The sequence below is a fragment of the Gigantopelta aegis genome, chromosome 10 (genome assembly GCF_016097555.1).
Source record: "Gigantopelta aegis isolate Gae_Host chromosome 10, Gae_host_genome, whole genome shotgun sequence".
Taxonomy (NCBI): Eukaryota; Metazoa; Mollusca; class Gastropoda; order Neomphalida; family Peltospiridae; genus Gigantopelta; species Gigantopelta aegis.
This window is the reverse complement of record NC_054708.1, coordinates 77,930,272-77,942,987: the sequence shown is the minus strand read 5'-3', so window position 1 is coordinate 77,942,987 and position 12,716 is coordinate 77,930,272. Positions and strand designations below refer to the sequence as shown.

Here is a 12,716-nt window from a genome sequence, read left to right as displayed (position 1 = left end):
GCGCCAGTGCATTAATGTATATGTATGTCAACCTCGACATACATACAATATATAGATATTCATACATCAATACATACATCAATACATGCATCGATACATCAATATATATATCCATCAATACATACATATACGACATATAAATGTGTATCGAAACTATTTATAGGATAAAAAACAGGCTGTTGATCCCAATGCAGTTTACAGAGAGATGCAACTGGAAGAGTACGTGAAGTCCCGGCCGATACATTTCGTTCGTGTTCAGGCACCACTAAATGGACCAAGGAAGGGATTTATGGATACATTTCGGCTATTTACTGCCATGGGCACGATGAAAAACCAAAAGTCGAAAAAATATTTGTAAATAAAAACATTCAAAGTTTAAAACTGGTTTGTTCATTGAAAGGGAATCAGTTTGATAAGACCTCACCATGAAAGAAATGCACGTAAGAGGAGTGATGAATTGCCACCCTAACTTAGGTTATTGTATTACCACATTGATAAAAGTCAAACATTTGGTAATTCTGACACGATCATCAGAGGGAATCCGCTACATTTTTCCTAATGCAGCAAGGAATCTTTTATATGCACGTTCGCACAGACAGGAAAGCACATACCAAGGTTTTCGACCAGTTGTGGTGCACTGGATGGAACGAGAAAAGAAACAATCAGGCGCATGTGCAAAAATAATTGTTCAGTGGGGTCGACTGTGGTGAGCGAAGTTTATTGGGGTGGGGTAGGCGTGCTTCCCCCGAAATTTTTTTTTTAAGAAAAACATTTGCTTGAGCCTGAAAGTATACTCACTATGCTCATTCTGAATCCACACATCATTTTCTAGTACCATGATTCCATGTGGTCCTATACGTAAGCCTACCAATGAGGATCCACGCTTTGCATGTTTGCCACACCCCCAAACTATCTTCTGCTGTAAGCACGTACGGTTTACCGTCATCCAAAATAAAACTATTAGTGCCGGAGCGCCATCTAGAGTTGCAATAGGTCCAAGATCGATTTTACTCGGTGTTCATACCCATTTGTGTATTTTCAGTTCTACTAGAGCGGCACATGAACTGCTTTATCAAATCCCATGAAATATGTTATTCAGTGTACAACACTAGTCTTGTTGCTGAAGGTGGGCGATACCTAGCCCAGTGGTAAAAGTTTACCTAAAACGTGGTCGGTCTAGGGTCGATCCCAGGCAGTGAACCCATTGGGTTTCAGACAGTAAAGGTAGTGGTATGTGGGATGCTGCTCCTTTTCCGTAACGAAGAACCAGGCGTAATTCGACACCTACACCCATGACAGGCGTGTGCTACAACAGCTTGCTCTGAATGTACACGTTAATTTATAACAGAGGCTATGACCTGACCTGGATGCTGCATATAAAAATATTGGTCAGAAAGAGTAGCTCATTGCGTGGCTGCAGCGGGTTTCCTCTCGAGACTCGCCTTTCAAATTACTTGTTAGAAAATTTTCACAGATACAACAAATATACCCCCCCCCCCCCCCCCCCCCCCCGCTCACACGAAAGTGGTACGGGCATGCCGTACCTCTTTGACAAGTGGTACGGCCATGACCGTACCGGCTGTACCGTCTGCGCCGCCCCTGGAAAAGCATACCCACAATAATGACACTTCATGGTAAACAGGAACCACATAACCAATATCGTATTTTAATTCGTATCGTTATACAAGGCAGATTCCAATGGACCTTTTAACAAGGTCTCGACGCCTGTGACGACCGGAGTTTGTCTAAAGTATAAAGTAAATACAAGAGGAAAATAATGTTATAGCATGTAAATAATCGGATGTGACAGGGCTGTAAATGGTTGTTTATAAATAGTAATCCAAAACAAATTTGTCCTGTTGGAAATCAGACAGCAGTGTGAGGCGAGAGTGTGGGGTAGTGTGTGAAAATGAGGACATCTGAGATATACTGATGGAAAGAAATAAAGGATCACACAGATAGCAACAAGAAATAATGACTGCATCTTATTGTTTACTGGGAACATATAGGTAGCACATTCAACACTACAGACATGCAATCCCACATTACAACTTGGTATAAAATACAGACGTTACTACGTTAGTTGTGAATTAAATTTGGTCTACAATTTGATGTGTTCCCTTATTTCTTTCAAGAAGTATATATTTTATAGCATTGTAGAATTAAAATATAAAAGAATCATAAGCTAAATAGAAGATAGCATTTGATAACCATACATAGCCTACATCGTCTCTTGTGATTTTAGCCGGTGAATTTCTTAGCAGGATAATTTCTATTCCAATGAAGTGATTTTCAGAGACTGCCATTCCGGGTATGTTTGGGTGAGGAGTGTGCATATCACCCAGCAGGATATCCTGTGTGACAAACAACCTATTGGTGGACCGAAAGGTACAACCATAATAGACGACTCCAAAATTATTTGATACCAAATATTATAGTGCACATATCTAAAACATACGTTTCGAAAATAATTTGGGGGTGGGGTGAGGCACTGTGCATGTTTGGGGTGACAACTGACCCATACGAACTATAGATGAAACAAACACTATTCAGTATTGTATTAATAACAATAAAAGAAATCAATAAAAAAATATATAGTGTCAGCATTATTGGAACTATTTTTGAAATAAGACATAAAAATTATAGGTTTTTTTAGACAATCTTTATAACATTATACATGACATTCAATGACAAATGACAGTCAGTAGCTACAAGAGTACAATCTTTTGTTCTATCTCACAAGTTCAAAACTTATCTGAAATAAAAATTTATTATTATAAATTGTTTTGTCATTTATATTTCCAAATGGTATACAAACTGTGTAGTGTACATCATATTACAACCAGAATGTGGTATAATGTGTGAGTGCACACATGGACAATTTCCACAGCAACCCCTGGTTATTAGACAGTGTAAAATATTTTCGATTTTTTACTATTAGTTTTAACATTACCACTTTTTGTTTAAATTATAAAATTTAGCAACGTCCCACATTTGTTTCGTCATCGTCTGTGTAGTAGCATAAAATTACACTCCAAACATAATTGAATTACTCCTCGTATAAACCTGATGGCATTACTTATTTCTGATATAATCATAATGGCTACTATGTACATATACAAAACAAACTTTCTGACAAAATATATTACCGTTAGAAAAAAAAACATTTCTAAAACCAGTCACCGTAACAGCCATCTTTCAACACAGAGCATACTTTTAAAAACCTCGTACAAACTATGTTCGCTATTTATTCAATGATTAATCTATTTAAAAAAACGAGAAAAAAACCCCCACACACACTAAAAATCAGAGTAACGCAACCCATCATGTAAAATGACAAATATGTAGCCATAAAGAACACAAGGGAAGCAACTCCATGCTTGGCATGGCACATACATATCTAAGTATAACGACATTGGCTATAGCTTACTAAGTATGTATAAATCCATTGTAATCACAACTTATAGGGGTCAGGGATGGGGTACAGTTTCATCACAAATGCTTTGACTTGACATTCTTAAAATTCAAGTTCACATTATCACGCTCAAATGCAGCATAACTATTTGTTAGTTAGTATTAAGATTCAATGCCATTAAAACTGACCTAGCGGGCAGGATTTAGCTCTAGCTCAGTTGGTAGAGAACTTCCCTCAAGTAATTGGGTTGAAGGATCAAATCCCCTTAGAGGACCCTTTCGTTGATGGGTTTTTTCCTGTGTCAACCAGTGCCCCAAAGACTCGTAAACTTATCAAAGGCCAAAGTATGTAATGTCCTGTCTGTAGTGCATAAAAATTATCCTTGGCTGGTAATTGGAAAACGTAGCAGGTTTCCTTTAAAGAATGATTAATAAAGCAATGTGCTCTAACTGTGTTGCTAAACAAAACCAATTTTAACCCAGTTTTAACTGCTAATTTCCTATGTACAGATTACTAATCTTGGCATACAATAAGACATTTATATTGCGAAAATTGTGTTTATTTGGGGATTGTCTTAGTTTGATCTTTCACATTGGCTGCGACCACAAATTTGTTTAAAGAGACTGTCCTGTGTTTTCTGCTGTTGTAACATGTTTTAGAATATTTTAACGACTAAAATTACATACAAATAACTGTTCTGGTATATACTCTCATTGTCTCTATATACAATGAGTTCATTGTGGACTTAATGTTTGTAATAACTCAAATTGGATTGTCCTTCCAAACAATTTTATATATACACATACATAATGTGTATTACTAGGAAGTAAACTGAAATCTGAACCACAACAAACATTTTAACTAACTGAATATACAGACATGGACATTTTAAACAAGAAATATATTTTATTTGTAATTATAGTTCGTAAAAAGGATCTGTCAGTCAAACACATGTCAAAAAATACAGGGTAGTCCCTTGAAGCATCAAATAATTATAATATATTTGTACACATACATGTGACATATCAAAAGGTACACATTACTACAGTACAACACAAAAAGCTACAACAGGTCAATGTCTGCAAACAAATTAAGATTATTCATTTACAGAGTACTGGTACAGATACAAGAACACATAAAAAATATACTGACAAAAAAAAAGCAAGGTGGAACATAAAAATAAAATGTGTTGTTTTAGAACGGTCATGTGACACTAAATTTTGAGATTTTAAGCCAACAGACAGGAAGATTTTGTTTTAATTAATATAAGACATAATAATAAACACTATGGGATTATTAATGTTGTTCACAGCATACTGGTATTTCTTTTGTTACTCTGTATATGAAAGAGGCTGTTTGCCACACTAAACATGCCAGGCACATTCAGCAAGTGCAGATAACCCTAGCAATTTTTAATATGTTTTTATATTTCACTCTGTACCCTAAAACTTTGCACCACAGAGTCAACATGATGTGTGTATATATAGTTAAGTGTTAGCACAAAACACAGAAAAAAAACCTTCCATGTACATAAATACAGCCGGCTGGCAGTAACTACTCAATTAATCATTTCTTCGTCCCCTGTGTCTTTGCTCCATAGAATACTCCTCCTAGAACAGCCAGTACTGTGGAGCCCTGGGCTACAATTCTCAACCGCATCATACTCTGTGACACCTGTCGGTTGCCAGTCTTCAGCTGATAGATTCCATAAGTTAACGCAAAGGTTGTTAAAGCAATACCTATATGAAAAAAAAAAAATAAAAAAAATAACAGTTAAATATTGTACCACCCAATGGTATCAAGAGACATGTTTCATTGTGACTGGTATATCAAAGTTTGTGGTATGTGCTATCCTGTCTGAGGGACGGTGCATATAAAAGATCCCTTCCTACTAAGGAAAAAATATAACATCATGTTTCCTCTCTAAGACTATATTGTCAAAATTACCATTAGCTCTAGTGGTGTCGTTAAACCAAAACAAAAGCAAAGACGTGTTTCATGGTACAAACTGGAATTCTGAAAGTGTATGTATGTAGAGACTGAATTCCAAATATTATGATCATATACATGTACTAGTAGTTAGTTGTCAGGGTTTTCTCCATTGTTAAAAACAGAATAACTGCATGTTAAATTTTATTTTTCAGAGAGGTGATATTCCTGCCTATTGGCGTGGTATCCAATGTTGTAATGCTCCCCATATATGTGGTTTTATCTTATTACAGTCAAAGAATAGATGTTGTAACATTTTCTCAAGAATTGTTACAGGAGTCGCAAACAACAGAATCCACAAAATGTACCTTGTGTATAAATGTCTTGTTTGCACCATTCTATACTGAAACCATTTTATGACGAGTTGTGTTTTTCGCACATTGAAATGGAATCAAATAGTACTTTTTCCATTCTTTATATCATACATACATATACTTACTTTGTATATTTTAATTGTGGTTTTGGAATTATGTTTCGTAAATATAAGGTATCATACATATAACAATTTTACAACCTTTATCTTTTAATAAATATTTTAGCTTAACAGGAAAAAACATGATTTTTTAAAACAGTGTGAACGAGTCATTTATGCTTTCTAATTTGTTCAAAAATTATTTAACGCATTTGTTAGTAAAGCTTTTGTATTTAATATGATATTATGTTGTAAACTGTATATGATTTATATGTACACATGTTGAAAGGTCATCGTATTAATTTAATAAACCAGTTATAAATGTGATGCCATTAATAATAATAAATCAATAAAAATAAAAATTACTAATTATTAGCTGCTGAGGCCCGCCTCTAAATTTATGTACCAGTAATGTCTCTGTAACAACCACCCAGCGCCACCCCACCACGACATGAAATCACCAATATTATCATTATAATAAATTAATAATAATTATTATTACTTTTGGGGGGTGGAGGGGGCAGTATTAGGGGTTTTTAGGTTATAAAAATGCAATATTAACGTGCGCGCACACACACAATTGGCAGGCTGAACTTGCCTTTGCATGTAAAGCTGGATTCAACTGGGGTAAGTTATAATTAAGCCAACCTTTGGATGGCAAAACATGCTACAGTTTTGTTTTTTATGCTATACATTAAACTGAATGAACACTGCGATTCAGTCAAAATAATTTGCAAACGTTTAGCGAAAAACTGGGTAGTCGTAGGCCACATTGGCTAAGCTGGAAAACATGTTACCTGTTTTAAAACCAAGCACATGCCAAAAAACGCCAATGTTGTGCCATTATTGTTACAGATAAGCATAATTAATAACTATGATTCAGTAACAGTACTAACGGTTTAGCTAATTTCACAGATTGGTACGCTTAGTGACTTAAAGATGGTGACATTTTCAGAAGTGTTATTGTTACATTTTTTTAAAATTATATATTAGCCACGAACTGTATTACATATAGCAGGTCTTTTAGTTGTAAATAGCGTGAAGCAAATTGCTAGGCAGGGCTAACTCTGAGCAAAACATTTCACCAAATTGTCTATTAAACTTGAAAAATTGCTGAAATCGACAGTTATCTTATATAATATGTCAATTATTACATGAAATTATTTTTCCAAATTAAAATAAAATTTGACAACTGCTTTCAAAATTTGCAAATATGGTGATTGCCAGGGCTAGCCCTGCTAGGAGGTCACTAACTACACTTGAACTAAGTGCTGACCAATCCAGGTCTCTGAAAATTGCGAGAGTTTTGTTTGTGCATCGCTCGCATAAGTATAGTTTGGCAACTTTGCGTAACCCCTTTTTTTGTGTCTGCGCATCGAATTTATGACATCATTTACATGTTCATGATGGGTTAGCTAAAAACGAAATGGGTTACCTAATTTATTTTTGCATAACCCATAAATAGTTTATACAAATGTTCAATTCTCGGAGGCCTGCCAATCACTATCTCAGGGCTCGAACTTAATAATTTGCCTCCCACAGCAATTTTTAAAAGAATTGCCATGGGTGAAACAGGTCGCCAACGGCAATTCTGAGTCTGCCTGTGACCATTTTTTTAAATGTAACATAATTTGCAGCAAATAAAAATTACTGAAAAGTGATTTTGCTGTATGTAGACACATTTCAAATGTGCAAATGTTAAATATTGGCAGATAATCTACACCAGGTGTATATATTTTGCAATTGTTGAGGAGCTTTACCGACGGTACAAAAGTGTCGTTGATGATCCTCTCAACCTACGGCAATTTATATCTCAATGACAGCACTTGCAGTCGGTGTCGTTGTTAAGTTCAAGCCCTGCTATCAATAATAGTAAAGTTGAGTAACACCTCTGTAATATTCAATATTATATGTTAAATGCCTGCAAATAATATATATACAGGAGGGGCCACAAACCATAATTTTATGTTCAGAATTTGATTTAACTGAAATTAAATGTATATTAATGAGATCAATGAGGTAAATTTTATTGACACATTGTAATCAATGTAAGTACTACTAAATAAATAAACAGGGCTCACTTTCTAGTAACGCATGACATTATATTGTGTATATAAGCAAAAACCATTTCGCCACAATATTCTGTCAGTGCACACACAAAAAAACTATTCTGATACAATTTCCGGGGGAGTATGTCTCGACTCCACCACAAATTTCGCCCCCTCACCAGAAAATAACAACAAACAAATTACCCCTGCCACAGGGTATGCACTTGGGATTTATTTTGACTGGCCAATCCGGCCACTAACAGCAACACTTTGAGACTCGCCCGTACAACTTTTGAATGGCCCGCGACCGAATTTCGTTAAAGAAAAAGAACTTACTTAAATTGCACTTTAAAAACATGTTATCATACAATAATAACAACACAAAAGAAGGAAAAAGAACTTGTTTTAGTTTTATTACAAACTGTTGTAATTAAATTATAATTATGTTGTAATGGGACCCACACAAATCAAACATCTTGAATGTTTTACCAAGGCTCGGTCTTGGAATGAATAAGGTGCTATTAATAATTCTTGTCGTATGACGAGGAATTAAAAAATACTAAGCTGACAACAATCTATGTTGATATTGTTTGCAGTGACGATTGGATGTTTGGTATAGTAGACTTGGTATATTCCATAAGAAACGAAAACGTGCCAACACAATTTAACTTTGGAAAACCTCAGGCTTGTAAACAAAATCTTTCTGCAAAACAGCGTAGCAGAATGTGACGAGTTCTGATTGTAACTAAATGGAAAGTAAAGACGGACATGACCTACGTGTTCCAATTGAACCTACGGATACATTTACGTGGTCGAGGTTTTCCGAATACATAATCAAAACCGGCCGAGACATTCCGAATGGTTTTAGATTGTTCGATATTGTGGGACTTCACAAGTCAATGTATAAAGAACACTCGTCATTGTCCATGAACAGTCGTCATTGTCTGTGAACATTTGTCACTGTCCGTGAATATTCGTTATCGTATCATGTTATGTGCACGCGCATGTCTCATGGTTCCTGTATCACGTGGATCAGCTGGTCACTTGTTAACTGTCATCTGTCTAGTAAAGTTCTGTTAATGTTGTTTGTGTTCTTCTGATATAGAGATGGTGGCTCACAATAGACTGGGGAAGTAGTCGCTATTATGTCATATGGATTTGGTTCCGCAGATCTACTAATAGTAAACCAGTTTAAAACAATAAATAAAACATAATTTTCCAATCTCTTACAAACATTAGTTGTTTGTATTTTGATACATAATACAATTCAGAAATTTTCTGTCGGCAGACGGGCGACACGTGACAACATTTTGACTTGCCCGGCGCTATTTTGACTTGCCATGGGCGATCGAGCGACCGTAAAGTGCATACCCTGCTGCCACTCCCACCATTATTTGATTTCATCATATTCACCATTATTCTGCTATGAAATAATATATTTTTAATTATTTGCCATGTATATATATCCAGCCGTCATCTGCCAAGTTTCTATACACGGTGATCGTTTATATAAAAGTCAAGGTTACATTACACGGCTGTCGTATATATGTTGTGACTTAACACAAATAAGTTCCGATATTTAAAAATGAAGTGTGCTCTCTGGTTGTCATAGCATTTCCTTGATCATGGTTCCATTAAAATGTTTTGGATGATACAATAGTGAGGTTTTGTATTCCAAATTAATTTCTATTTATAATTAATATCTTAGACTTATTTAATTATTATTTAGAGAAATACAGCCCACTGAATCCGTGATTGAGTGCCTTTGACATATGTATTAAGAAGGGAAAACATTCTGTAGATTAACCAGGCGCGTCATATAATTACAGCACACCCCACCACCCCTACGTGATTAATTCTGGGGCAATTATAAGTAGCCGAAACACAGGTCACGTTTCAATGCCAATTGCCCCATGCAATGACACCATCATTGTCATTTATGTCGCTGAACAAACGTACCCACGACAACAAACGGATTCTGTTTGGTCTTGCGGATCAACTTCTCCTTAACACCCTCTTGCTTGTATATCGAGGCATCGTGGGTTGGTGGCGGTAAATAAGCGAACTCCTCAGTCTCCTGTGCTGCTGTTGTTACCATTTTCCTTTCTTCTTGTTTATTATGCTTCGGATTTTCCATCAATGTGTTAGAGATCCAACGACTTTGCAATTTTTAGTTTTCCCTCCACTAAGGGAGCCCCTCCAAAATACAAACTGGAATGTAAATAAAAGTCATAGGGCGAATTTTACGAAGCCTGTTTATAACCTACACGCGTGTAACTACACACATTTAGAATGCTTAAACATCTGCGTTTAAGAAGAACAGGCTTTGCAAAGTCGGTCCATATTGTTTAGTTAGTCTGTTAACGACACCACTAGAGCACATTGGTTTATTAATAATAATCGGCTATTGGATGTCAAACATTTGGTAATTTTTACATATAGTCTTAGAGAGAAATCCCGCTACATTTTTCCATTAGTGGAAAAGGATCTTTCATATGCACCATCCCACAGACAGTTCGGATAGCACAACTCAGAAATAGCATCATCATGCCAATATGTTCACCGATGGGGATCCATGCCAAACTGACCGCTCATCGGGCGAAATTAGTTTCCATTTCACAACACACACACACACACACACACACACACACACACACACACAGAGAGAGAGAGAGAGAGAGAGAGAGAGAGAGAGAGAGAGAGAGAGAGAGAGAGAGAGAGAGAGAGAGAGAGAGAGAGAGAGAGAGAGAGAGAGAGAGAGAGAGAGCACACACATGTACGCAAACAAAAGCACTGATACATATATAGGCATGCACGGTATGTTACGTATATAGTATTAGTTGAAAACAAGTCTTATCTAATATCTAAACTAGTTTTTTAATAAATTTAAGCACTTTTTATTTTTAATGACTTTGTCCTCATTCTTTGGCTCAGTATCGTGCCGCTCCACATATGGAAAATTAAAAGCTTGAATGAGTAAAATTATTGGGATGAAGATGTAAAAAAATAAGAATAATATTAATTTAATAATAATTTACAGTGTAAAAGATCTGTCGGTACTGGGTTCGAATTCCTGACTCACAGAAAGTTTTAATCTCAAAAAATAATCTACACTTGTACAATAGTGTCACGTCACAGACCGAAGCCCTCCATGCACATGTTTCTGCGATATATAAGACGAGTTTTAGTAAGATCCACAAGTGTTCGTAATGGTAATATTCAAAAATAAAATGTAAAACCAAGTAGTAGACGTCTATTTTGAATGAATCGTTACAATTAGGGGCCGAAAAATGGGATTGGGGCGAGTAGCACAAATAATTTCGACCCTCGTTCTCCTCTGTTGTTACAACGTTTTGTCATGGAATAATTTTATTGTTTATAACAAAAGACCGGCCTCGGTATTGTCGTGATTAAGTCATTGGACATAAGGCTGGTAGGTACAGGGTTCGCAGCCCGTTATCGGCTCCCACCCAGAGCGAGTTTTAGCGACTCAATGGGTATGTTAAGACAACTACATTCTATTCTCTCTCACCAACCACTAACCACTACCAACTAACCCACTGGACAGACTGCCCAGACAGCTGAGGAGTGTGTGTCCAGGACAGCGTGCTTGAACCTTAATTGGATATAAGCAGGAAAATAAGTTGAAATGAAATGACAGAGCCTAGTTTTTAAATACTACGACGTATTTAAAGCCATTTTTGACATGTAAAATACTGTATTGTTGAGAATATCCATTTCCGGGCATCCGTAGTGTTTAAATTGTCACCCTGGTGTATATAATTCAAAAATCACCCACATTTTGAGAAGTAACGGTTCATTGGAGACGCGTGCTAGTCTATTTTTAGAGGTGATATCCCCGTTTCAAGGTTACTGTTTGTTTAGTTTAACGACACTACTAGAGCACATTGATTTATTAATCCTCGGCTACTGGATGTGAAACATTTGGTAATTTTGACATATAGTCTTAGAGAGGAAAACCGCTACAGTTTTCAGTTGGTAGCAAGGGATCTTTTATATGCACCATTCCATAGACAGGATAACATATAGGCCTACCAGGCTCTTTTATATACCAGCCGTACTTCACTGGCTGGAATGAGAAATAGCCCAATGGGCCCACTGACAGGGATCATCCCAAACCGATCGCGTATTACGCGAGCGTTTTACCATTGGGCTACGTCCCGACCCGCCCCAAGGTTAAAAACTCTCGTTTCACTCTTGGTATTGTAGAAGTATCCAGATATGTTACACTAGTTTTATATATATATTATCTATTTTGACTGGTTCAAATCAAGGTTTGTGAATTTAACATTCATAACCATTATACGTTATTTACTTTGTGGAAATGTCGAATAGGCCTTACTGCCTTGATATATATATATATATATATATATATATATATATATATATATATATATATATATATATATATATATATATATATAATTGTATGCCTCCGTGTGTCTATTACGTCGGTGACCCCACTGGGCTATTTCTCGTTCCAGCCAGTGTTCCACAACTGGTGTAACAAAGGTCGCGGTATGTACTATCTTGTCTCTGGGATGGTGCGTATAAAAGATCCCTTTCCTTCCGTGTGTCTATTAATTCTTAATATGACCTATATTGATTTAAATTTTAAACTTTGAACATAATAAAATGGAATTGATGCGAGTTTATCAATTAATACTTTATATAAGGGTGAGTTGACTAAACAGTCTGCAGGGGAGAGTTGATCATTAACCGCTGAGGCGTGTTGGTTTTAGGGCGAGTTGTTCTGTGCGTGCGTGCGTGCTTGCGTGCGTGTGTGTGTGTGTTTTTTTTTATGACTATTATTAATATTATACATATTATA

At 36.2% G+C, this 12,716-nt stretch overlaps 1 protein-coding gene and 1 long non-coding RNA gene across 2 annotated transcripts in view; one reads left to right on the top strand and one right to left on the bottom strand.

Annotated features, from left to right (window-relative positions):
- The window catches only part of LOC121384221, a 1,561-nt gene extending 1,180 nt beyond the window's left edge, over positions 1 to 381 (top strand). Inside the window, exon 2 of the long non-coding RNA XR_005959362.1 lies at positions 164 to 381. This is a non-coding gene — a long non-coding RNA (uncharacterized LOC121384221). The remainder of the gene's footprint in view (positions 1 to 163) is intronic.
- A 2,554-nt stretch (positions 382 to 2,935) lies between these two features.
- Positions 2,936 to 9,999, bottom strand: LOC121382671 (HIG1 domain family member 2A, mitochondrial-like). Its single transcript, XM_041512204.1, has 2 exons — positions 9,824 to 9,999; positions 2,936 to 5,154 (listed from the first exon to the last, which is right to left on the bottom strand). Exons 1-2 carry the CDS (start codon positions 9,960 to 9,962, stop codon positions 4,982 to 4,984), a joined length of 312 nt encoding a protein of 103 aa, XP_041368138.1. The 5' UTR covers positions 9,963 to 9,999; the 3' UTR covers positions 2,936 to 4,981.
- Between the last annotated feature and the right edge of the window lie 2,717 nt (positions 10,000 to 12,716).

What these genes read in the sequence shown, in the direction of transcription:
- LOC121382671 (XM_041512204.1), bottom strand. Translation starts at nt 9,962, where the DNA reads ATGGTAACAACAGCAGCACAGGAGACTGAGGAGTTCGCTTATTTACCG. An exon ending in GAATCCGTTTGTTGTCGTGG is followed by an intron (nt 5,155 to 9,823) that starts GTACGTTTGTTC and finishes TTTTTCATATAG; the next exon opens with GTATTGCTTTAACAACCTTT.